Raw genomic sequence first — 25,729 nt, 5'->3', positions numbered from 1 at the left:
CCTGCACGCGTTACTTCTTCTTCGTTGACACTGTCTTGCCTGGAGGATCATCCAGCCTCATCTCTTCAGCAACACTGAATAGCTGCCATATGGCAAACGCAACCGGCCCACTTAAAGAGAGGCAGGTGCCCGATAGGATATCTCAGTATTATATAACTTAGCGTGGTTGCCAACTATTATTTCTTTATGATTATGCACAATAATAAACTTAAAACATTATGTGAGGTAATTGAAAAACCTGAGAGCATTTCCCAAGAGATTCAAAGTGTAAAGACAGAGTGACATCTGGAGGAAGATACTCACGCAAACATAGACACAGAGAGAGCAGCCGCAGTGGCTGCCTGGCATGTAAGAGCTCCATCAGTGCCTGCCTGAGGTTAGACAGTGCCTTGCATTAGGAGGCAAAGAGCCAGTGAGTCACCTTGCCTCAGTCTATACTCAGAGCAACCACCATCACTGTCAGCTGGTTCTGCTATTTCCCTGAACGAGATTAAGGAGCATGACAGTTGAAAGATCAAATGTAATGTATGTTTGTTAGATTTTTTTTTTTACTTCTATGTTTATACACAAGTTAAAAAAGCCAGAATGATGGATCTCATTGCTTATTTACTTTTACAAACTAGTTGGCAACTTATCACGGAGACAAAGTCTGACAAACACTTGTTCTGCTGTGATGAATGTACTGTAAACAATACAGTCAGAGCAGCCATGATAATACCATTTCAGAGTTTTCTGCGTGACATTCACTAAAATTTTGTTTCTTTTGTTGGTGAATATCTAACAATAGATATGTGTGATAAAGCAGTAATACTGCAAGCAGTCCAGGGTGTACCGCACCTCTTGACCAACGACAGCTGGAATAGGCTCTGCCCTTGCTGCAACACTGAATTACAAATATGTTTAAGAAGACGGATGGATGGATGGATGGATGGATGGATGGAAAGAATAATAGGAAGTTATGCCATAAAGGGTTATTTACGACCTGAGAAGATTTATTTATTTAGAAGTAAATGAAAGACTGTCAATGGACCAAAGCCTACTGCATCCATAAACACATATTTTTCCATCACTGTGCTATGGGGATGATATGGTGACCACTTTGGTATAATAAACAGGTTGCTGTAATATTTTGTACAAATATTGTACAGTTCCTGTTATTTTTGCTGGCTTGATGATAAATTGGCTGCATCACTTGCGGTTTATTTCAGAACTTTTGTATAACTTTACTGTGAAGACTAATTTACAGCCATCCAAAGTTGTGAATTTCAAGAAGAAAATGTAGTTGTGATATTTCTGTAATACCAGATTTATTTATTACTACAAACTATTTTTGGTGTAGTAAACCTAATACTGATGGTAAGTAGGTGTTAAGTAACTTGCCTTTAAAAAGCTGTATTCTTTTTTTTAGAGAAAAAAGATATATAAATAATATGTTATGTATGTTTATCATTATCATAACTTTTTTGACAAAAAGTATCAAATTGAATTCGTTAGCCTTTTCTATTCATCTTCACAAGATGAACAAATAAATAAATAAAATTAATAATGAAAGATTTACTGGTTTAAAATGAATTAGGCTTTTTTGAAATCATTTTATTATAATTGTTGTATGTGTAGTGCATTATTGTGCTAGATCACAACTGGATGCCTTTAGTCTGGGCACATCAAAGGAAGTAGGTCATGAGTCCTGTAGGCACACTGAATGGGCTATTTACTCTGATGTATAATTGTTTGAAAGGAAAGTAAGAGGCTGGAAGGTGCCAGGGTATCCCTCCTGCTGGTTTAAATGGTTTAAGATGGATTTCCAGCAGTTTGCACAACCGCATGTCAAAGAAGGCACATTGTGAGCAATAAAAGCAATAACAAAGGTGTTTTAAAGAAGTCCCTGTAGACAGGTTCCTTATGCAGAAACAGAAAGTAAGTTTCTTTTCTTTATACTCTGTCTTGCTGGTTCATGTTGGACTCTGACTGACAATGGAAGCGAGTAAGACCACCTGACACTGGTGCAGCAGATGATGACATCTTGTCCCTCAGGCTGACAGTAGCTCTCTGGTTTTACAAAGATATAGATTAGATAGTGCCAAGACTGCTGCTCTCTAGGTTTACAGGATAAGCAACTGTGACTTATTGACTGTTTTTGCACCAGGATTTTTTATTCCTTGTATAATGCACAGTGAACCACAATCATAAATAATGTATGATTACAGGTATTACCTCAGATGAGAGCTGAAACATCTTGAAAAAACTTAAGGAAGTTCAGTCGCTTTTTTTCCAAGCTCCTTAGCTCACCATGACCTAAATGACCGAGAACCTACAGACACTACGATTACAAGTATCTTTTTATAAACCAGCACATTTAAAGAACTTCTTTGAGTTGATTATTAAGGCTGTTTGGGTTTTTTTTTTTATCTCTAGGTGTTAGTAGTGCTACACTTGATCTTTCTATTTGCAAATGTAAGTGAACATGCGCTCATATGTTAGAAAACATTTTTCAAAAAGTAATATTCCATGAACAGTGCATTAATTTGATGATCATTTAGATTGTCCAGTCAGTGTGTAAAAAAAACTATTACAAAAACTATTTATGTCGGCCTTTTGCATGCATTTTTTCCTGCCTTGTGAAAGTAAAAAGAATCACTTCATAAGTAGCTGCCTGCTTCCTGCACAACAGAATAATGAGTGCCACATGTACATGTGCATTTAACTTGGAAGAATATTCTAATAGACATTAAAACCAAAGCTAATTTTCCATCAGTGATTAGAGGGCTAAGCAGAGAGTCGCAGCCTTTAGTCATTTCATAAGTTGACACCCTGCGAACATTGAGAAGGCTGCAGCACAAAGCTGCAGAGGAATCAGAAACTGTCAGCAGAGCGAAATGGAGAATCTGCCTCATCACTCACAGAACGAGGAAGAGCTGTGAATAATGAAACCACATTTTAAATATTACACGTTATTACCTTTGGGAGAAGTGTCTGACAGGTGTAGCTAGGAGGCAGAAATACTACATTGTATTGCTTCCATTGTTTTCACAATCAAACTCTCACTCTGGATATAAATAATTATGCGCGCAGTTTCTAATATCCTGAACCTTTGTGTTCTTTCCATTTATATGATAGGAGGAAAATGAGATATTAATGACATTTTAGAATGAATCTACCAGTTTTAATCCTTCAAGAATATGAGAAAACAACGCAGCATATTTATTGTATTTAGCAGGGACATTTCTCCAAAAACAAATAGTACTGGATATACAATTGCTAAAAAGCAGTTTTTGCACAGGGGGACTCCAAGCACAGATGACAAAGATAGAAGATACCACTGGTGAAAAAAATCAAACCTGTAAACATTAAAAATGCAGCCACAATAAAAACACAAAAACTGTGTCCGATACATAGTTTAAATGATCCCTTTTTAGAGCGTGCACGCCTGCCTGTGCTATAGCATGAGTCCCACATGTACATGTGATATTCATCTGTTTTTCTCTCGCTCTCAGGTGTGCTCAGCCTACCCGAGGGTCTAACTCTTCAAAGGGACCAGCAGCAGCAACGAGCTGGGAAGAGTGGAGAGGGAAACACCTACAGTCAGTCCGAACTGCGCTCCATTGAACAGTGCTTACTGGCCACGAGAGTGGGCAGCATCTCTGAACTGAGTGAGTCGTATATGTATGTGTGAGTGCATGCATGTGGAAAAGTGGAGGTGCAGAGGTGAGAAAACTATTATGTACCCCTCCCCTCCAGAGCCACTATGCATTTGAGCAAGGCATTTGGTTATTCGGCTCTTTCTTTGGAGCCGTTTGTGTCCCATAAAAATATTACAGGGCTTGTGATGCTTATTCAACATGCTTTTCTGTTTCTGTGCACAGAGCCATAGAAAGTTGTTTCCCAGCTTCGGTTTTGACAGTTGACTGAGATGTTTTTTAAAAATGAAAAAAAAAAAAACCCTCAAGTAAAAAAGTTCAGTCTCCACCAACGCCTGTGGGATAAATTTGCAAGTGAGGTCTTATCATCCGACTTTCCCAACAGTGAACATTTTTCACAGCAGACATTTTGACTTGTTACAGCATAAACCTTACTGATGACTCTGTTCTACACAAATGTCCCAGTAAGCCATGCAAATGTGACCGTGAGACAGCATACCCAAAACTCTTACTGCTTGAATTCAGCTGTTATTATTAAAATGATGTTGGAGCGAAGCAGGACAGCTGCATTTCAATATCTTGTCAAAAGACTTTGCAGAACAGTACGGCTTTTATAGCATCACATTCGTGTTCACAAGTCACAACTGCAGCTGTGATATTTATAAGTCTGCACTTTATATGTTAGCACAGTTTTGGATACCTGCTTCATATAACACGACAAGACATTGCTTGAGATGAGTACTTTAGTTCTTTTTAGAGGCCTGAACTTTAAAAATACAGTGTGTGCATCAGTCTTTAATCACTGAGGTTTGAAAGCCTGCAGAAATCTTGCAGGCGATTTTCAAAACGATTCCAAAACACAAGGGGAGAAAAAGGAAATTCTCTTATCACTTACAGGTATTGTAGAAAAATCTCCATCCTTGAGGTGATGGACATGTCAAAATTCAAGTTTTATCTTTGTGATTCCTGCTGCTTTTACTTATGACATTTTATCTAGCAACAACTTAAGGATGGAGATTCCTTCCTACAGCAGAAGTTCCCACTTCAACCCCTAAGATCCCATGGTGATCCACCGCCCCTTTGCACACTGAGGAAAGTTGCTGTTAAAGTTTCAACTTTGACTCTCCCATAGTTTTGCTGACAATAAAAATGGTGCTGGGCTCTAATGGGTTAATCATGACATGATCAAATTTATGTCATAACATCAAAACTCAAATCTGTGTAGCCAACTTAAAAAAAAAAAATCAAAAGTCATGAAGGGAATTTAAAAGCAAACAAACAAAAAAATTGGCAGGCCCAAGACGTGATATTTATATTAGTAGACGTTTAACCATATTATCCTTCTTTGATTCAATTATCATGTGTAGATCCAACATGCCTTTGCTTCATACAAACAGTACTGTGCAAAAGGCTTAAGCTGGTCCTCATTTCTTTATATTTTGCTTACAAGGAGCCAGGCTTTACTGTAATTTTTTAAAGCAGTCTTGAGCAATAGTTCTCCAGGATCAAAGTTTTTTTTCTTTGGAGAAAATGAATTGTATCTTTAGGCACTTTTTACTTGCTGTCTGTTGCAAAAAAAAACCCCCTCAAACATCATATGCCAATGGTAACACAGGTTTAAAACAGTACTTTTGCACAAAGAGCTATTAGCCAAAACTATAAGCCAAACAGAAGTGTCAGGCCTAAAAACAGATGAACGGTATCTGAAAGGCATGCCATTGACAAAAAAATAAGAAATCCAGCAAAGACCTGACTCTGTACCTGCAGGATGCATCTGATCATTTCAGTTGATTCTTCTACTGTTCACTGAAGCCTCATCAGAAATGGTCTGAGTAGAAGGGTAGCTGCCAGGAAGCCATTCTTAAGGAAGGGAAACAGGGAGGAAAGGCTGAGGTATGCCAAACTGGACTGAAAATAGGTGGTAACAGGTCTAATTAAGTGATGAATCCAAATTTGCCTTTTTTGGTTTAAAGCATTGTTGGTATGGAAGGTGTCAGGAGAGAGGTACAACAGTGAGTGTCTACAGCCATCTGTAAAACACGGTGTTTCTGTCATGGTTTAGGTTGCATTGCAACCAGTAAAGTTTTCAATCTTGTCTAAACTGATGCATTTAAAAAATACCATAAGATTTTGATCCACCATGCAATACTATACGGAAAGCATCTGATTGGCAGCAACCTTATTTCTCAGCATGGCAATGATCCCAGACATAGTACCAATGCATTAAAAACATGCCTGGATAGAAAAACACACTGTAACACTAGTGAAGCAGCGTGGGATCATCTTGAGAATGGAACAAAAAGTAGCCAACGTTCTATGAAGAGCTTTCAATGTCCTTTAAGAATCCTGGAGAAACATTCCTGAAGACTGCCTAAAGAAAAGACAAGAAAGCTTGCCTGAGAGAGTTCAGACTGTTAAGGAATAACAGTTTTCAAGTTGTTAGAATTGCACAAACTGCATTATATGTGTATTTCCATGTATGTTTGTACACTTTTCAATAATCACTGCGCCAACTTCCCTACTTGCACAAAGAAATGAAAGAAATTTACACACTACTGTATCTTACTCTTATTCTTTTTAGTGAAGGTGTTCAGCTCTGGAAAATCTTCACATTCCAGCTAGATGACATTATCATCTAATGTGATAATCTGATGTTTGATAGAGCAGGAATATTGTCCCGCTCTATCAGTAAATCACTATATTATAATCTGACCGCAAGTGTGCTTATTTAAATAAATGTGTGGGAGTTACACTGTCAATGGGAGCAATCCTAATGAACCACAGCCATTCATTAAAATAAATGATTTTAGCTTATAAGTTTGACAAGTCCTCCAAAAGTTAATTGAATGCATGTCCACTTACAATGTACTCATTATTTAAAGAATAATGGGCGTCATAATGCTGTCTGCGTACGCTTATACAACATGAAGTCATTTACATAAGCCTTAGTTGTCAGTTTTCTCTCATTGTAATAGGTTTTCAGCATTACATACTGGTTGTATTTGACATTTTTGTCTTTGCTCACAAAAATTGGACAATATGCTATAGAACTCAAACAAGGTCCAATATAAAGCTTTCATAACAGTTTCTACTTTGGGTTCTGTTTTAAGGGGAAACTTTACAACAAATGATAATGGCGCTTGAAGACATCTGCAAGCTGTGCTGCGAACCACTGAATACACAGCGGCACATATTCCCATTTGATTTGATCAGATATAATCACAGAATCGGGATGTTCCTTTTCAAGTGCTGAACAGTTACGTCTTTAGTTGCAGCTCTGCAAGAAAGAAAGGACAGCAGTGTCAAGAATAATAATGGTGCATACGCTGAAAAAAGCACAGATTGTGTCCTAATGTGCATGACAAAAAATTTAAAAATAAATCAATCCCCAAGCCAAATAATGTGGGAAGGGTCTGTTTCTGTTGCTATAGCATCAGCGTACTAAGAAAAGACTCAGAAAGTATTTTCTGTATATCCAGCGTAAATATTTATCATCACAATAAAAACTGAGACAGTTCTCTTCACTGCATGCTGTTCCGACTGCAGGGCAGCTCAGTGATGAGCCACATCGCAGGGCCTCTGTCCGTGTTGTATTGATGAGGTCAAGCAAGGACTTGTACTGTTATGTTGACACTGCAAACACACTGTGAGACAACAGAGCCGCTCATGTCTAATAGGACAGCTTAGTCCAGTGGTAATGTTATCAGCTCTGGAGAGCAATTCTGTAAATAACTAGAGGATTTGCAGCCAGTCGCTCAGCTCAAGCTGAAACAAAATGAATAACTGTGAAAAGCAGCAGTGATTGCACTGTCAGGCTGTCACAAAGTCAATTTTTTTGAAAGAGACTAAGATATGAATGAAGGAGTAAAAGATTAAAAGGTTAGGGGGAAAGAACAGTAAGAGTTTCTGAAACCAGTTTCCTGGAATAAACCAACCTTGGCTCTTCCAGCACAGTAAAAATATGAATCCTGCAGTGTGAGTTTTTCACACTGGCATTTAGACTCAATTTAAGAGGTTTCTCGCTGATTTACCTCTTTGTATTTCCTCATCTCTTCTAGCAAAAGGCCATATTAGCATATCTGAAATGATGGCTCCACAAATGCTGCAGTTATTAGGACTATGGGTGTGTCATGATCACTCAGTCATGCTGTCCTACTTCAGATATTTTCCACATATTGCTGTGTGTGTTGCTAAATCTGAACTAGTCTTTTCACAGAAGTGGCAATGGATGAAGGATACGTGTCCGTGGAAACTCTTTACTCTTTACACCACAAAGAGCAGACGTATGTTTTCTGTGCAAACTGCTTAAACATAAATTTGAAAGAATTAGTTTAATATACTGGGAAATATACAAGACTTACGTGAGCCAAGCTTGTCCGTGGTATTTAAGCTAGATTAAGGTAACAGTGTGCTGTCGGTTGCTTCAAAGACTATTTTTTCTCTTTGAATTTTACTATATGAAACATTACACTTCCTTCCATAAATCAGTTTTAATAATAAACTGAATCAATCCTAAAGCCTCAAGGTTGTCAAATTCTCCCTAAGTGAGTTCCCCATTTTTTTAAGAAGTCAGCCTGAATCTCTCCATCTTTTCTGTCTTTTTGCTGAATGCCATTAATTTGGAAATAATGAGACTGACAGCCAGACCAATTAACAAACTGTTGGAGTTGTTTCCAGAATGCTAACTAATATGATGCTGTGTAGAAAAGAGTTATCCAATCAGTATTTGAGCAAATACTTTGCCTCATTAGACCACATAGTGCAAAATGCAAACATGTGAAATTTCTCCAGCACCAAGCTGTTTTATTTTAATTTATTTTGTAACTTGTGTAAAGGTCAAGCTGTCTTACAGTTTTCCAAAATTCATTAACTCAAGTAATTTCAATAGTATCCTTCAGTGGTGTTTAAAAATGACTATATATAAACCATACCATCAATTTTATATATACTAAACACAATTTAGAAACAGAGAAACAAGAGTGAAGCAGTCACAGATTACCTCTATTCTGTCTCTAGTTTTATATGTCACTAAAATAATAATGCCTGTATTATCCATTCATGTTTCAAAGCTAGCCTTAATTTCCTTTGTCGGTACTCAGTCCTTTATTATTAGTTAATGTCGCTGATTAAAAAAACATGCTTCAAATGTCATTATTCATTATTATTATTAGACTTTTGTCTCATCTCTTTCTGTATGTCTTTACTCTAAGTCGAGCGTGATTGTTTTTCTATTCTCCACCAAGAACTTACAGCAGGTTCTGCTAATCAGCCACTGATGTTTAAAGATCATTTTGTTCCTGTAGCTGTGAAAATGTCTTGATTTTCTCATTTATCTCCTCTGGGGTTGTGTTTTTTTTGGGTTTTTTTTGCCACATTCCAAATAAAACAGCAAGTTAATTATTTTTTTGTGGTTTTCTTTGCACAAAGTGTTAAAAGTGTTTTGCTCTGTGGTCAGCTCAACCCTTGGAATTATGTCTTTACGGCCTCGATGCTAAATGATATCAAATGAGGTTAATAAGTGTCTGTGTGATGGTTCAGCTCTTGTTCACCATTTCTCTCAAAGCTATTCTATATCTACAACTATGTATGTCAAACCTCTGCATATATATTTCCTTCTTTACTAAAAATTCTCAAGTCCTCTAACAGCAAGAAATGTTACTTTCGGATTTTGTCCAAACTAACCTGACTAGATTGAAAGATGGCAGAGTTCGGACTCACACAGATTACTGCAGGGACACTGTGTGCTGTGATGGCCCCTCAAAAGTAAAGCAGAGATAGTTAAAGAGTAGAAGTTCCACTCACGACTACACTAACAGACAGTTTGTGCCCTCCATGCTATCCGCTATGGGTGGCAGAGAGTGCCTGAGAGTTCTGGATGTTGTGAAATGGACAAAACTAATAGCAAAAGAATAGCTTAGCATCTTGTTGAGGCAAGATGGCCACAGGCGGCTGTTATAATCACGACGTAGTGGCAAATAACTGAAGCACAGAACGTGTGATGATGGCAGCAGCTGCACAGCGAGAATTTCTACATTTAGTCTGTTCCTTCCCATTCCATGCAAGGCCACCTGGGTTGGCTGGAAGACTGTTTACTTAGCCTAGCAGGGCGAAGGACACTGTCTCAGCTGAACTCTGGACACGCACACACATAGGGTCACAGGGTAAGATGGCGCCGCCATTGCGTGCAATAGGTCGGCAGCCTTATGAAATTTCCCCTCATGGGACTAATAAAGGTATATCAATTCAGTTCAATTCAATACATTTATCTCGCTCACTGTTGAACATTACACTGCCTTCAGATTCTGCAGTAATGAGCAGGGTGCTTGTTATGTGGGTCCTGCATTGCTGTTTACTGACCTTAAGCCAGCTCTCATAAAACCCCTTCTAATTTAAACCAGTGCCATTATACTCTGTAAACTGGTCGATTTGTGTGATTTTGCTATTCGAGGATGGTTATAAAGCTCTGAAAACATGGAGAGCATGACCCCACTGCTAAAAGGTAATTACTGAGAACCTGAGAAGCAGGATCTGCTGTGTGTGTCCTCCACCTCTCCTCTTCTTGTTGGTATAAAGAATTAATCACCAAGGATGAGGTATTGATTAAAAGCTTGGATCTTGTAATTAAAAGTCTATTGACATTTTAGCTTATTAAACTGTCGCACTTCTGAATGACCTTCCAAAGAGAAATCTTACCACTTTGTGCTGCACCTACACCTGCTACAGTGATCTCACGTGAAGCTGCACTACTGTTGGACTTTTTCAGCTTTGAAATAATCTACATTCTTAACCTCGTGAGCCTTCTCAGCCAGGAAAGGAAATGTCACAGAGCAGCATAAATAAGACATGAAAACTGCCTGCTGCTGACCACCTTGGCTCCCTTACTGAACTTCAAAGGGAACTGTTACCAGCTTATCTGTATTCCCATTGGTACAATTAAGAGAAAGAAGGAGTAACAGAGAGTAACTGGAACAGCAAAGCTTAAGCTAAAAGTCTACAAGAGGTGGTCATTCCTGGCATAATTTTCCCTGCTCATTGAATCACAACATGATTTCTCTATCAGTGCAGCGCCACTGTTCCCAAAGGACAGTTGATTGTTTTATTGCATGAATGCTCCTCCCTCATTCAGCCATCCTTTTCACACTTGCCTCTCACATTGTCAAGGCTAAATGGAGTCTTGGCAAGCGCCAAATAGCGCAATTTTGATGCTAAACAAACCCTTTTGTGTATGAGAATGGCTGTTTGTTCCCTCTCTGTATCGAATAGTCACACATACAATATATTCCATTGGAAACAGGGAACCAAGTGTCATCATGCTCTATTGCTTTTGTGCCTTCAACATTATCAAACTGGCCAGGACAATATGTCACAGTGTGTCTTTCTTTCCTTCTTTTTTTTAAGAGCGACCCTGCTTCACAATTTCATCACATTTTCTCATCACGCGGTGGGTCTAGACAGGAAGGGAGAAGCGACGGTAACCTGACAGCATTCAGCAAAATGGGATTTGAGTCCAGCTGTAATAAAACAGGGTTGTTTTTCAAGTAAGCATTCAATAACTAACCAACCACAGTCACATGAAAGAATTGGGCTGTCTGTTAAAGAAACTTCTAGGCCAGCTCTTGATTTCTGATTAACTGAATTTGCTCTACAAAAAGGCCATCTGTCTGGTCCCCACGGCATAAAAAGCTGGCTTGAACATACTTTTCCAAGAACTATTTACTTTTTTTCTAAACCAGCTAGGAGAACGTTCAGATTTTTATTAGCAAAACCCTCTCGAGTTTGGAGTTTTGAAGCCCAACTGGATGACCTTAAAGTACTGACAAATTATGCAGGGGAAATAGCTTGGAGTAGCTATGTTTATCCATAAATATTCATTCTTCATCCATTGCAGTCCTGGGCATGCTTTTTCTCTCGCTCTCCTCCTGTGAGCTGCACAGAAAGAACTGGGATGAACCCTGTCTTTTTCCTGATTGTGGTGCATGGAAACTCTCGATTTCCCCTGACAGAGTGAGCTCCAAGGGGGCTGGGAGGAATAAAGATAATTCCCAGATGTCTTTTTAAAGGCCATATGCTTAAAATATTTCGGTCTCATCTCTCTCATCTACTGAGTGATCCCGTGAATTCGTTTCTCACTGTCTGTGTTCCTTTTGTGTTTTCCTGTTTGTATTGTCTGTGTATGTGTGTAGGTGACTTGGTGTCACGGGCTATGCACCACCTACAGCCACTGTATATGAAGAACCACAGCAATGGGACACCAATGCACCAGAAAAGCGGCGTGATACTCTGGGCGCCGGAAGCTATCTACACGCTGTGCTACTTCATGCACTGCCCTCAGATGGAGTGGGAAAACCCCAACGTTGAACCCTCCAAGGTTACCTTACAAACCGAGAGGTTAGAAGCAAACACGCAAAATAAAGGAAATGCACGTCCACATTTCTCATCAGCAACACTCAGCAGTAAAAGAAAAAAGTCAGAGTAACAGAGCGTCACTGCATCTGGCGGCTCACGGAGCCAGTGAACCACAACAGTTAGTCTGCTTTTCTTATTCGCACTTGTTTTCCTATATTTTTTAAAAAGAAAAGAAACGTCTAAACATGTCTTTAAAGCGTCAAAACACACAAAGCCTTTACCTACGGGAAGGTTTACAAGCTGTTTACTAGATTTGTACCTCAAGAATTAGCAGACAGCATAGATTTTATAGAACAAGAGGGTTATAACTGAACTGATTTCACCTTTTGGTTTGTGGGCTACCATTTTAAAGTCATATTGTTTGTATGATAACTGGCAAGAAAAGAAACCAGCACCACACAGATGGTTGAGAGCTCCTGCCAGACTACAGAGCACCAGAAATGCTGAGTTCCCCCACCTGTCACCCAAAGCATCACAATATTGGTAAATTATAGGAAATTCCTCCACTTCATTGAGTCATGAAAGGGAAACTTTCTTCTGCTTTTGTTCATTTCTGTCCGTGGCTGTTTAAGGGACTGCAGTTTTTTACACTTGACATTAGATTTATTTTTGAGCCCTGCGATCGACGCTTTATCAAGATGAAAACTGAGTGAATGTTTATCTTACCTTCATCAGAAGGACATATACAAAATTCTCCTCGATACCTGTAAAGGTTGTCAGCTTAATTTGAAAATCTATGTGCTATAACAAACTATGGAACTGAGATTCAGTTTCAGTCATCCTGCATCAAGACCTGAAAAGCAAGTCAGGTGAGCAGCACAATGTTAAGCCTTTATTTGTCTACCAAAAAATAAAGCACTACATTATGGAGGTAAAACAGGAAACAGGAAAGCACATAAATATTGCAATTTATTAGTTTAGTAGTAATAATAAAGGCACACCACAAGTCACTGGGACAAAAAGTGGAAACTGCCTTTGGTTAGACACAATCAAAGCTTCTGCATGTCTCTTCCTCCTCCTCCTCACCTTATAACACAGTCCAGTGGTGATGCTGCTTCTGCAGAGATCATTCTGCTGCAACTGTACACCTCTGCTGACTGTTTTTTTTTCTTTATTATTGTATTTCTGGCTCTCTGTGCTAAGCCGTGAAATGGCAGACCAGATGTTTTCCTCTGGAAGGAAAGTACAGTGAATTGTCAACGTCTTGGCTACTTGAGCGAGCCCTCTGGGTGACCTGAGTCGTGGAAGGAAGGGGCAGTTGGAGCAGCCGTGAACAGACTTGCATTGAGAATTACCACCACTGCCCTATTGGGAATTTATATTCAGGAAGCTGTGGGACTCTGACGGTGACACATGTGGCATGAAAATTAGGCAGTGTTTCCATAGTGTTTGGATACATGTTCCCACAGTGTTCACTTTCTTTGCCACTTCTACTCATGAAACATTTATTCGCTGTATGTTCAGTATTTCCTCTGCTTTGGTAGAAACCTCTGTGGAATACAGAGCTGACAGTTGAGCCTGAGCAGTCCAGACTTTCATCACCTGTCGTGGAGCAATTTATCAGTTAATGTGTGTCCCAGATATCCCACTTATGTCTGCTTTAGCTCCACCGTTTGTAACCAACATCATATTTAGCGCATGTTATTATATATTTTTTTAGGTCATTTTAAATCCAATTCTGGACCCAACATTAAGGAAATCCCTCTGATTTCAACTGTTTCCTTGCAGAATGTCTGCACTTTTAAAGAGCACTGCATGGAAACAGGGCGACCTTGAACTGCTTGTGAACCAAAGTTTCCATTGGGCTTGAGAAGGAATGCATTGGCATTATACGTTTCCTGACTCTTGATTAGGTGTTGTGCAGAGCTTTAATGAAGTCTGCAGAAGTAATAATGTCACGTGGCTGTAGGTCAGGCTCCTTTGAAGTGAGTAAAACACAAACACAAGGGTTTGCATTTCTTAGCATATCAAACTAATATTGAGTGACCCTCCTGTCAGCTTAAAGTAGCAGAGATGAGAGAGTTGTGCAATCAGCGTGTGTCAAGGGCAGCCCAGCCATTAAGACATCCTTTGTAAAGCGACATACTGATTAATAAATCCGCAAAGAGCACACAAACACAAACACATAACCAGCTTCTGGATTTGGCAACAGTCAAATAATCTGTCTGAGTTTTTTTAAAGAAACTAAACAAATTGCTACTACTGTCGTCCAAATGCTGTTATAAAATTAAAATGATACATGGTTTAAAAAGTAAATATCAGTTTGTTTAAAAACATTTTTGTTTGCATTCCAATAGCGTGTGTCAGACTTTTGTCCTATTATATTACATAATAAGGTCTTGAAAAGTCATTGTTCTTCTGTAGTTATAAAGCACATGGGTGTGTCATTATGTTTTGCATTACCAACTCACTTAAGATTGCTTTTGTATCAGTCAGTCACAAAGGTGAACACACATATTGTATATGTATTTCCATTCATATGGATTCCATATGGCTGTTGTAAACACTGATGCAGGATGAGTGGAGGAGAGAAGGCCAGAGGTAGAGGTTTTGAATTCTTCTATTTTACATAATTAAAACCAGAACACGGCTTCAGGGATTAACGATGGGCATCTCTTGTTATTACTGACATTTTATACGCTGAGCAATCAGGCTGTTATAGATGAAAATGATTGCCACATGTATTGATAATAAAAAAAAGTTACAGGCTTTGGGTGATGGTGGAATAATAATACGACCTCGCCTGAGGCTTTCTCTGTGCTGTTTACTGATTACATGCAAAGAGGACAACTTTAATAAAGGTGAGCTCAATATAAACTGAAGCATTTGTGGTCCTGGCGCTGGGTTTTGATTCTCTTTTCTCAGCTGTGGTCAACATGGAGCATGAAGGAGCTAGACTCATTTGAAATGAATCTAATTACATAAGCCCAGATGATATGTAGTAAACATAGCTTGTTTGAGAGCCCATGGGGGGTTTGCCTGGTTGGTAATGCAACCTAGATTGTTTGCTCTGTGCAAATACAGCTTTAAACGCCTGTGTGCTCTCTCAGTCTTCTCTGTCAGAGAACAGGATGTATGATGTATAATGGTTGTTACCTGCTGCCGTCTGAACGCCGCAGTACTGTACATTTCCAAGGAAGCAAACACACGATCAGTTTACCTTAACTGATAATGATCTTTTATAATTACTGAAATATGTTACACGGAGCATTATAGGAAAACATGAGGAGGAACTGCAGTACTTGATCTTGTGAAGTGAAAATGATGACACATGTAATTCCTGGCAGCATTATGACATCACGATTCTTTTAAAGGCATATAAGTCTTATAATGCATCATCCCCAATTTGCAGTGCATTGTGTTGGTTTATATGGTGCATTGTGGCATATGGGTTTATGTTCTATTAAACAATAAGCAACAGCGGGGCAGTATTTTATGGTATTATGACAGACTTTAGATCATTAAACAAGAGCAGAGCAGATTAAAATGATCATTTTCTTTCAGTTATATGGTCTACAACCTCTCTACATCTAAACACCTCTTTTATGTTCTGATTTAGGGTCTTCAAAGTGAGTTAATCTTTTTCTCAATAATTAACAGTGGCAACAAAATAACATGCAAATTCCGTTTTAGTGAAATGCCTGCGCACACCAAGTGCGACTTCACTGTGTTTATGGTGGCAACTACGTGTGCTTCTACCTCCCTCTATAGGCCATTTCTGATCTTGCCGCCTCTGATGGAGTGGGTGCGTGTAGCTGTGGTTCACACCGAGCACAGACGCAGCTTCACTGTGGACAGCGATGATGTGCGGCAGGCTGCCAGGCTGCTGCTGCCTGGAGTGGACTGTGAGCCCCGCCAGCTTCGGTAGGCCCGGGAGTGAGTGGGCTTGCGCTTGAGCTGCAGAACATGTGTGCAGGCAACTTCTTTATCTGAACCCACAAAAAGCATACACGCATACATGTCAATTATGCATGCAGGGAAAGATGTGCGTGTTTCACGTCCTCCCTGTAGTGTCAAGAAATAAAGCCTGCAAGGTGTTTAGGGAAAACACTGCACGTAGCAAACAGTAATACTTGTCAGCTTGCACTCACTTTGTGTGCTATGCTTTTCAGAACGGATGACTGCTTCTGTGCCTCAAGGAAACTGGATGCTGCCTCTTCTGAGGCAAAGTTCCTGCAGGATTTGGGCTTCCGCATGCTCAGCTGTGGACGCACAGACCTGGTAAAGCAGGCTGTCAACCTGCTAGGGCCGGATGGTATCAACAGCATGAGTGAGCAGGTTAGAAACACAGTCAGCATATTTAATAATGCATATACCGGCACATTTGTTCTCATGAACACATGAACACACACACACAGCCTGTGGAAGTGTTTATTTTGTTTGTTTTGTAAACTGAGGTTCCTCCGCTTCTGAGCACAGTGCTGACTCTTGAGCTAAAAGGCAGTTATGCATATTAAATCTTATTTTGACATATATTTTCCTGCATTAGAGCTCTGCACTATATCATGACTTCCACCTCAAGTACAATAAATCATCAGGGGAATACTGCAAGTGTAGCTCCTGATTTTCCTTGGGAAAATCAACATTCAGTTCAGGGCTGAGCTTAGCAGAAGCTTTCACATACAGAGCGCTGTACTGCATGTGTCCGTCAGACAGCCTCAGGTAGTGTCCCAGATGGCCCAGAGGAGATCTTAATTCATGTGGTATCCTTTAAAATGTTCATCAGAAGCAGAATATCGCTGCCATCGAACTCTACCCTGAATTTGAGCTGTCGAGAAGACAAGCAGACCAAGCATTAAGCCTTGTTCTGTAGCTAAAAACAAATGGTATAACTCAAGTTCACATTACTCAGTGGGGGGATAAGAAACATGACATTCCCTGAGAAAAGTGCTTGAAAATGGTGTCCTGAAGCGAATTTTTAGGATTTGGTTATGCCATTGAGTGTTTCAAGAAAATGAAAGATTAAATCGCAGCTGCTTTCGTTCTCTGTGCATCTACTTGTGTAGGGTATGACCCCGCTGATGTACGCTTGTGTCCGTGGAGACGAAGCCATGGTGCAGATGCTGCTGGATGCAGGAGCAGATATTAACAGCGAGGTCAGTGGTTAAAAAGAAAGAAAGAAAACGTTTATGTCTGCTGTTCTGCTTTTGGCATTGAGCAGAAGTCAGCAGAACTGAACCAGGCTGCTTTGATTAGAGAAATATCGTTTACCTTTTTTGTATTATAAGATTGAGCTGCTGAGTATAACTGAAGTCTCTTTGTCAGACATTAGCACTCTTTATGCCCATTTTATATGTAGACAATTTAAATTAATAGTACTGAAATAACGGTACACATTAATGTAACAAATGTATTTGTATTCTTATTTTTCCTTTAAATTGGAGAAAACCAAACATGTCATCCGTCATTTCCTCTCGTTTTCTCCCATGTGTCGTGCAGCTAAATGTACAAGAGGTGAAGATCATGAGGCACTCACTGCTGTGCTCTTATACGCTGAAATCTATTTGCATTTCAGCAGTTAGAGTGTGAAACGTGACACAGAGGTTTCCTGCTGACTCATTCTTTTCTATGTCCGGGAAAAAATAGAGATCAGCTGACTTAAAGCAAGCAGGATTCCTCACAGAGTCTGCAGAGAATCGTGACGGCATCCTTTGACTCTGCGCAGACATGAGCGAGGTCATTCGGTTGAGGTCTCATGATCCTGATCTCCGTTAGTCACTTCAGCAACAACATGTCCCATCAGCTATTGTGTCAGAGTTGATTTGCAGCCCACTGCATTCATGACAGCTGGCCAAAGCACAAAGCACTGTCAACGACTAAAACCTAAAGACCCACTTTAATATTCATTTCAGGCATGTGTATTTCCATTTTTAGAAATGTATTATGTATGAATTTTGTTTCAAAATGTATCGTGTACTTTCATTGCATGAATCGGGTACCAATGATAAATAGGAAATGACATCAGAAAAAAAAAGACCCTGCGGACTAATACTACAGGTTCCAGTAGTGGGAAAAGTTTAAGTGAACTAATAATTTTCCGATCCAAAATGATCCATAATTACTTACTAATTATGGAATATTGAATAAGCCAAAATAGCAAATGGGAACTTTGGGATGATCTCCCCAAACTCAGAGGATGGTGTTCTCGAGGGACATGTAGAAGATAAGGGTTATGTCCCCAAAGTGCTGACAGGTGGACTCATGTAAGGATGAAGGACCTGTCATACTTAAGGGGAATTTCCATAATGCTTGCCTATATAGTCTACATTGACTTCAGTGTTGGTTCAAGTGCTATTACCTTGTGCTCTTGACACTTATTATGTAAGATTGCTCCAACAGAGAATCTCTTCTCAGTCTGACATAGACTGTAGCTCTTGCAGAGGAAAACCTTGGCCAGCTTACACAATATACAGTAACTACAATAAGTAATAAAAAATACTATTATTGTTTCATTGCACTTCACATGCCCCCCTCATGTGTATTTCGCCTGTATACTCTTCTGTATTCAGCTGGTACCTGATTCATACAACAACATGACACTATTAAGTACCAATTCATAAAATCTAATGGACATCCCAGCCTCGTTTTCTCCCAGAGCAGTCTAAGTAAAAACATGTCCCTTTGTGCTTTGTTCATGCTCCTGTGTCTCGTGTATGTCACATTTTTAGTTTTTAACCCTTGTATGGTGTTCGGGTCTGTGAGACCCGTGTTCAGTTTTTTTCAAAAGAAAAATTAAACAATTAATTATTTTTTCACGTGTAAATGTGTTGTGTCTTTCCACTCACTCCACTTGATTATAACTGATTTATTTATAACATTTTATATAAAAGAAAAACGAGAAGCACATTAATTCATAAATGTGATCTAACAAAGGTAAAGGGAAAAATTTACCATGTTTGCTGTTCATATGTCTTGTAATTGGGATGAAGTAAACATCTGTTGAGTAATTTAACATAAAATTGTTTGATAGTGTTAATTTGGAAAGCCAAAACTCTAGCGGGTCCACCAGACCCATGAACACTGGCTGAGTAACAAAAATACGAACACCACACAAGGGTTAAACCTGGCCAACGAGCTGAGCCTGGGAGAGGTCAATTCAGAGCGCTGTCAGAAAAAGCCAAAGCAGAGGGTGAAAAGTGAGGGTGGAACCATTAGGACAAGGCCTAACTAGACAGATCAATTCATCGTGTTCATTAGGAGGCAAACACAGTGGCGGGATGTCCTCTGCAGCCCCATGATTCCTGGTTAATTACTCTAGTTTCTCCTGTAGAGCTTGCTCTCTCCCCTTCTCCCCTCCCTTCAGCTGCTTGTCTTGTGCCTCGTAGGCCATGCAGTAGATTTAATGGCTTCGTATCTCTCTCCCTCACCTTTGTCCCTCCTACCTACCCAACCCACCTACCTGTGTCCCTTCCCCAGGTGCCAAACTCAGTGCACAAGCACCCCTCAGTCTTTCCCGAAACACGGCAGGCGACGCCCCTCACTTTCGCTGTGTTACACGGACATGTGCCTGTGGTGCAGGTAGTGACATTCTTTCTCACCTGTGATTCTCTCATCGTGACCTTTTGTTGTGCTTCAGCTCATGGTTGGTCATCATTGCCATTTCTGTCATCAAAGCTTCTCAGTGGTGATGATGACTGCTCTCCACTAAGAGTTTTCTCCTCTCTCTCTCTCTTTCTCTCTTTATTTTCCATTTGTGAAAATGACCTAGTTGCTAAATATATACAACATGAGCTTTACACATTTAAAGAGGGCAATTGTGCAGCCATGCTTTAGGTCAGCACATGGCTACCTCCAGTCAATTTGCACTTTTGAGCAAATGGATCAAACTGAGTTTAGCAAGTGGAAAATGGAAACACAGCAGCCTAATTGTTATCGAACTCATTTAACTATTTCTGTTTGCCCTCTGAGGGATCTGATTTTGAATCATTAAAGTCCAGCGGAAAATGTTTTGGTAGTGCTACAGTTTGGTCTTTGAGGGCATCAGAAAACTGAAACCCTGAAGTTAAAAAAGAGTCAATTTGGTGTAAAGTCATAGAAAGTATTACCATTAAAATGTAACAAATTCATGAAATATCTTTCATTAAGGAGATGGTCTAGATCATTATCTCATTAAAAATAAATAAATAAATGAACAATTTTAATGAAATTGATTTATTATCATCAAATATCCTGCAGTCAGTGTCATTTTAAGTCTTCTGTTTATTTCTGATAGGATCTGTTTATATGAAGAACTTGAAGAGCAGTTTACTTTCGCTGAAAATAAGTCTTCCTAGAAGTATAGTACAGGTGAATTATCTGAATGTTGATAAAGTAAAGTTAAACTGGACTGGCCTGAAAGGGTCCTGAATGTAGGCTGGTTCAATTCTTATTATAATCATACACATCTTAAAATGGCTAGAAATATAACAGGCAACCTGCACATTTCTGTGTGTTCTCTGGTTTTTGGGGAAGAGGTACTGAAAGACACTTGAAGAGTGCCTCAAAGAACCTATAACAGCATCCCATAAGTGTATGTGCCAGGCGCTAAATCTTTCAAGCCTTCAGAGCTTGCTAAAGCAGAATTTGGGCCGACAGTAACAGATTTTGCTGCAGCAGCCAGGTTTCTTTTATATCGCTGAAACAGCCTACATACGGTAAAGTTAGGAACATGTCTTTAGGTGTGGAAACATTGTCTGTATGTATTTAAAATATTCAAGAAAAAAGGATTCAGTTCCTGGATTGTCTGTAATTGAGTTTTTCCAGCTTTTTTGGTTGTAGTTTCGCTTCCTATTACATTTATATATTTATATATATATATATATATATATATATATATATATATATATATATATACATATTTGTACAATTTTGTAATGTGAAAATAAAGAAACTAATGGAAAATTAGCAACCTTTAACATGCAGACAGAAAGAAAACTTTAAACTTAAGAAAGCTTAAAGTTGGCCAAAATTGACGATCATACATTTGACTTTCATCTATTTAGTTTATTTCTCCAAAAGTAGCACTTCTGTTTTAAAGAGGTAAAATAATAGGCAGTGTTTTAAACTAGCCAGTTTTAAACTAACCATCCTGACATCAAATTAGACTCATTAGCAAATGACTCTTCCTCTCCCCCTCACTCTGCTCTCTTGTCTTCTTCTTTGTCTCTCTCTCTTTGTCAATCATGCTCACCTGCATCCTCACCTGCAGCTGCTGCTGGATGCCAAAGCCAACGTGGAAGGCTCCCTGCAGGATGGGATGGAGAACTACACGGAGACACCGCTGCAGCTGGCTGCTGCTGCAGGTACTAAGACACAGCAGGACTCCCATCTTCCTGCCCAACTGTATCACACCATGCTGTCAGCAGCAGCTGGCCATCTATACTCAGCTGATAACAACACCTGAGTGTCAGCATGATCAGTGGCTGAATTACAAGTTTAGAAGCTTGCTTCTCCTGGGGGCTGGAAGAATAAAGACAAATAGAGCCATGAATGTGGAACAAATGATGAAACGTGTGCTTCTCTCTCATCTTTCTCTCGGTCTCATTTTCGTTTAATCTTATTATTTCCGTGTGTGTGTGCGTGTTTAACTGAGCCAGTCATTTTTCATGTGCAGGTAACTTTGAGCTGGTGAGTTTGCTGCTGGAGCGAGGCGCTGACCCCATGGTGGGAACTATGTACCGCAATGGAATTTCTACTGCACCACAAGGCGATATGAACTCCTATAGCCTGGCAGCAGCACATGGGCACAGGTAGGTGACGAATGCATTCATGTTCCCTTCAACAGCAAACATACAAGCACTGTGTTCTGTGTACTCTTATTTATGTACAAACACAACTTCCTGTAAAATTAGCACCACAGGTCTTCAGTTTCCTGCATGAGTAACCTCCTGTTGTCTTTCTGTTGTTTTCAAAGTATTGTTAAGACTTAAAACTCTCCAAAACTATTTTAAAAGTTTGGCTTAACAAAATGGCAAAACTGACAGGGTTACACTGCAAACAGTGTACTCTGTACAATACTGTATTGTCTTTTAATAATCGATCCAGAATAGTTTCTGTTAGTACTTTGCTTTACGAGCTTATCTGTATAAACGGTCTCTGTTTTTGTGTCTTTGTCTTTCTTGCTGCCAGTAAGCAAAAATTGTAATTAGCAGAGAATTTTCCATTTGAATGATATGTTTCCACTTCATTTTGTGTCAAATTATGTGGTTGTTCTTGCAAAGTAGGTGGAAATCATTCTGAAATATAGACCTGTAAAATATAGCATTATGTCAAAACCAGCAGTTTTTTTGTTTGTTTTTGGTTTTTGCTAGTTATTTTTCAGGCTAGACAGCTGTATTTTTGGATTTTAAAACTAAAAGCATCTTTATTTATATATTGCATGAAATTGTATAAAAGCCCATGTGTGTAATTGCTGTTTACCACTGAATATAGTATACTTTACATGCCACAAATATAAAGCTCTTTGTATAAACCCTCTGGGTTTTTGTTTCTTCTTATGGACTCGTTCTCCCATTCATCAAAATGCAGCTATTTCCATTGATTTATTTTAACTTGCCAGCAGACTACAACAGTAACGACCCCCAATTACTATCATATCATGTTTAAGTCCTTCCATTTAAATAAAAAAATCTAGCCCACTTCTGATTCAGGGCCGGAGATGCAAACTTATTTTTGGTAAAAAAAAATCAGTCAAATAGAGTCCTGAAATCCGTTCAGTCTAATCGCAGTTTTTTTCTCTGCTTTTGTTCTTTTGCCTTTTTTGATTTGTAGAAATGTGTTTCGCAAGCTGTTGTCCCACACAGAGAAAGGGAAAGGAGATGTCTTGTCATTGGAAGAGATTCTCGCAGAAGGCTCAGAGCTGGAAGGCAGAAGCATGTCTCAGATGGATCTGATCAGAACTGGAAAAGCCAAACTTAAAGCTCTGAAGGAAGCCATGTACCACAGTGCTGAACATGGGCATGTAGACATCACCATAGATATACGGAGTCTTGGTGGGTTTTCTGGAAATGCATGCATGCGACTTCTACAGTATCTTATATTGTATGAAATGTATTTCATATTGGTGTACTTGTGAAACTTAGGAGTCCCATGGACTTTGCACACTTGGCTGGAGTCTCTGCGCACATGTTTCCATCAGCACCGCCGACCTCTGATCCAGGGTCTTCTGAAAGAGTTCAGCTGCATTGAGGAAGAGGAGTACACCGAGGAGCTCATTACGCATGGCCTGCCTCTTATGTTCCAGATCCTCAGAGCCAGCAAGGTACTGCCCTGTGTGTGTTTCCTGTTAACATAAAACACAGGCAAGTGTCACGACATATTGGATCATTACCGTAAAAGTAAGAACATTTTCTTCAGAGCTACACTTTAGTCTCCATCCTCTTAAGTGTCTGCTCTTCACTAAACCACAGTCATGTCCTCCTCTTTTTTTGTAGTAATGCTATTACATAGTCAGGTCATTAGCTTCACGGTGACCGACAGAGCCCCAGTGGCTTACTCAATATCTATTACGTAAAATGATAATGATTTCTGATAGACGCCCGTTCCTCTCTGTTGCAGTTTATCATATTAGGCCCTCGTCTCATTACTTCAGCTTAGGATCCCTTGGTAGGCAATGTTAGAGTTCACCCAGCTCATTGTTGTCCTTGTTCTGGCACTCATCTTAGCTTTGTCTGCTGTGACTTAATCTTGATAATGCCCTGATGGCATGATAGGTTAGCTGTCATTGCTGATATGAGAAAAAAAACACTGCACAGTTTCAGAGTGTGAGTGTGCATACACTCATATAACTGAAATACACAAGCAGAGCCACAGAGACTCACGTGCATGGGTCTGATACCAGCAGCATACCTCTCTCACATGCACACACGCACATACTCATATACTCGTACACTCCAAACATGCTATGCTTCGCTGGATTGCTGCAGTGTCAGTCCTTGTTTCTGTCTTGGTTGATGTATGGCTCGGGCCACTGGCCCTCATCTCTGAGAGAGGCTCTGCTTGCATCACCTTGAGGTCCACAGACATCAAGGTACAGGCCGTTTGTCTTTTCTGTACCAGACACTCTGTTGCCATGTTCCTCTGAAGCATTCATTCAGCCTCTTAGTGTTTAGTTCATTTTAGATAACGTTGATTAAATGTATATCTGTATATCTCTCTTGTCAGCATAGAAAATTTTGAAGACAATGCAGAAATACTTATTTGTTAGAAGTTTGTTGCATTCAAGCAGGATGACTGCACACATGAGGCTTGTGCTGTAGCATGCCTTACCTTCACTTTGCCTCTGCACACACACAAGTGAAAAGTTTAGAAGGGTAAGAAAATCTCCTGTCTTTTCCTCTTAATCTCACTCCTACAGTAGCTCAGCCTGTCGCTGTATTTCCCACCACAGCAACCTCTAAGGACGTGTGGGTGTGAAAAATAAGTCTGATATCTATCTGATCCCCTTGTAATGTGTGAAATATCCATAAATACAAGTTTTACTGGAACGACTGCTTGAATGAAGTGGATGCTAAGCCTGGTAAGGCTGCAGAAGTTTAACCTCTCTTGGTATTTGCGTCGGGGCTGTTTGTGTGGGAGAGGCGCGCCGTGCAGTATGTGCTTATGCTCTTACATAACATAGACTCCTGGATGCTGGCTTAGCATGATGCATCCAAGGTGAGCTCTGCTTACCCTCTTCTGTCACTCTGTCTGTGTTTTGTCAGAATGAAGTGATCAGCCAGCAGTTGGCTGCGATCTTCACTCAGTGTTACGGCCCTTACCCCATCCCCAAACTGGCAGAGATCAAGAAGAAGCAGTCATCACGTTTGGGTGAGCATATTTCTTCATCATTTCATTTAATTATTAAAGTGTATTCACATACATACAGGCACGCAGCAGGAGCATCAGAATCATTTGTCTTGTCTTTTTTAGTCTGCCCTTACTAGTAAATGCAGATTAGAAAGTGTGCACGACACCATCTAGTGTTCAGAAACTGGAATAGAACTTTTCAGGTCAAAATTCCGAGCTGCAGAATTTTGAAGAAGTTGGAGTTCATAAACTCCAACTTCTTCAAAATTCTGCAGCTCGAGTCATAACTTGCACTCCGTTAAGTGCTCATATTACCGCAGTTCTTCAGCAGCTTCACTGTTTGCCCATAGAAGCCAGGATAAACTTTAAAATCTTACTTCTCACGTTCAAATGTATCCATAAATCTGCTCCTTCATATTTGTGTGACCTGCTCCATATCGCCACTGTTTCCCGCCCTCTCAGATCATCATCTGCTATTCATCTTACCGTTCCGTCCTCACACCTTATTACCAGAGATGGGCAGTAATGCGTTACTGTAATCCGATTACTTTTTTCAAGTAACGAGTAAAGTAAGTGATTACTATGGCAAAAAACGGTAATTAGATTACCGTTACTTTCCCGTAGGAACGCTGCGTTACTAAAACCATGATTTTTTTGCGAGAATGTCTCATGACAGTGACGTAAGCGAGTGCGACGCTCGTGACAACAGCTGTGTGCAGATCAACAATGGATCATATATCGAGTGCGGGAGAGAGTATGAGCGTGCAGCATTTAAAGCGTGGAAGTACTGACCTTACTTTGAGTTTGATTCCATAAAAAGTGACAAAAACATTAGTGTCCGCTGTGCGTGGGAAAAAAACTTCTTTTTACAGCGAAAAAAACCCCCTAAACTTCCAAGCAAGCACCGAGTAGCTACGACG

The 25,729-nt window shown here is 39.7% G+C and overlaps 1 protein-coding gene across 2 annotated transcripts in view; it reads left to right on the top strand.

Moving 5' to 3' along the window:
- abtb3b (ankyrin repeat and BTB domain containing 3b) overlaps window positions 1-25,729 on the top strand; it is a 78,848-nt gene that overhangs the window by 49,616 nt on the left and 3,503 nt on the right. The window contains exons 2-12 of one of the 2 annotated variants that reach the window (XM_086298089.1): window positions 3,495-3,650; window positions 11,822-12,026; window positions 15,756-15,908; window positions 16,157-16,322; window positions 17,051-17,140; window positions 19,461-19,562; window positions 21,232-21,325; window positions 21,637-21,772; window positions 22,794-23,014; window positions 23,105-23,283; window positions 24,725-24,830. In XM_086298089.1, the coding sequence (XP_086154215.1) occupies window positions 3,495-3,650; window positions 11,822-12,026; window positions 15,756-15,908; window positions 16,157-16,322; window positions 17,051-17,140; window positions 19,461-19,562; window positions 21,232-21,325; window positions 21,637-21,772; window positions 22,794-23,014; window positions 23,105-23,283; window positions 24,725-24,830 (1,608 nt within the window). The remainder of the gene's footprint in view (window positions 1-3,494; window positions 3,651-11,821; window positions 12,027-15,755; window positions 15,909-16,156; window positions 16,323-17,050; window positions 17,141-19,460; window positions 19,563-21,231; window positions 21,326-21,636; window positions 21,773-22,793; window positions 23,015-23,104; window positions 23,284-24,724; window positions 24,831-25,729) is intronic. The other variant, XM_086298090.1, reaches the window with a different exon arrangement.

Source organism: Aulonocara sp. 'chitande type north' Nkhata Bay, linkage group LG7 (genome assembly GCF_057382095.1).
Source record: "Aulonocara sp. 'chitande type north' Nkhata Bay isolate Kocher_YH1m ecotype deep benthic linkage group LG7, A_spYH_male_GT1.1, whole genome shotgun sequence".
Taxonomy (NCBI): Eukaryota; Metazoa; Chordata; class Actinopteri; order Cichliformes; family Cichlidae; genus Aulonocara; species Aulonocara sp. 'chitande type north' Nkhata Bay.
This window is presented reverse-complemented; position numbering and strand designations above follow the sequence as displayed.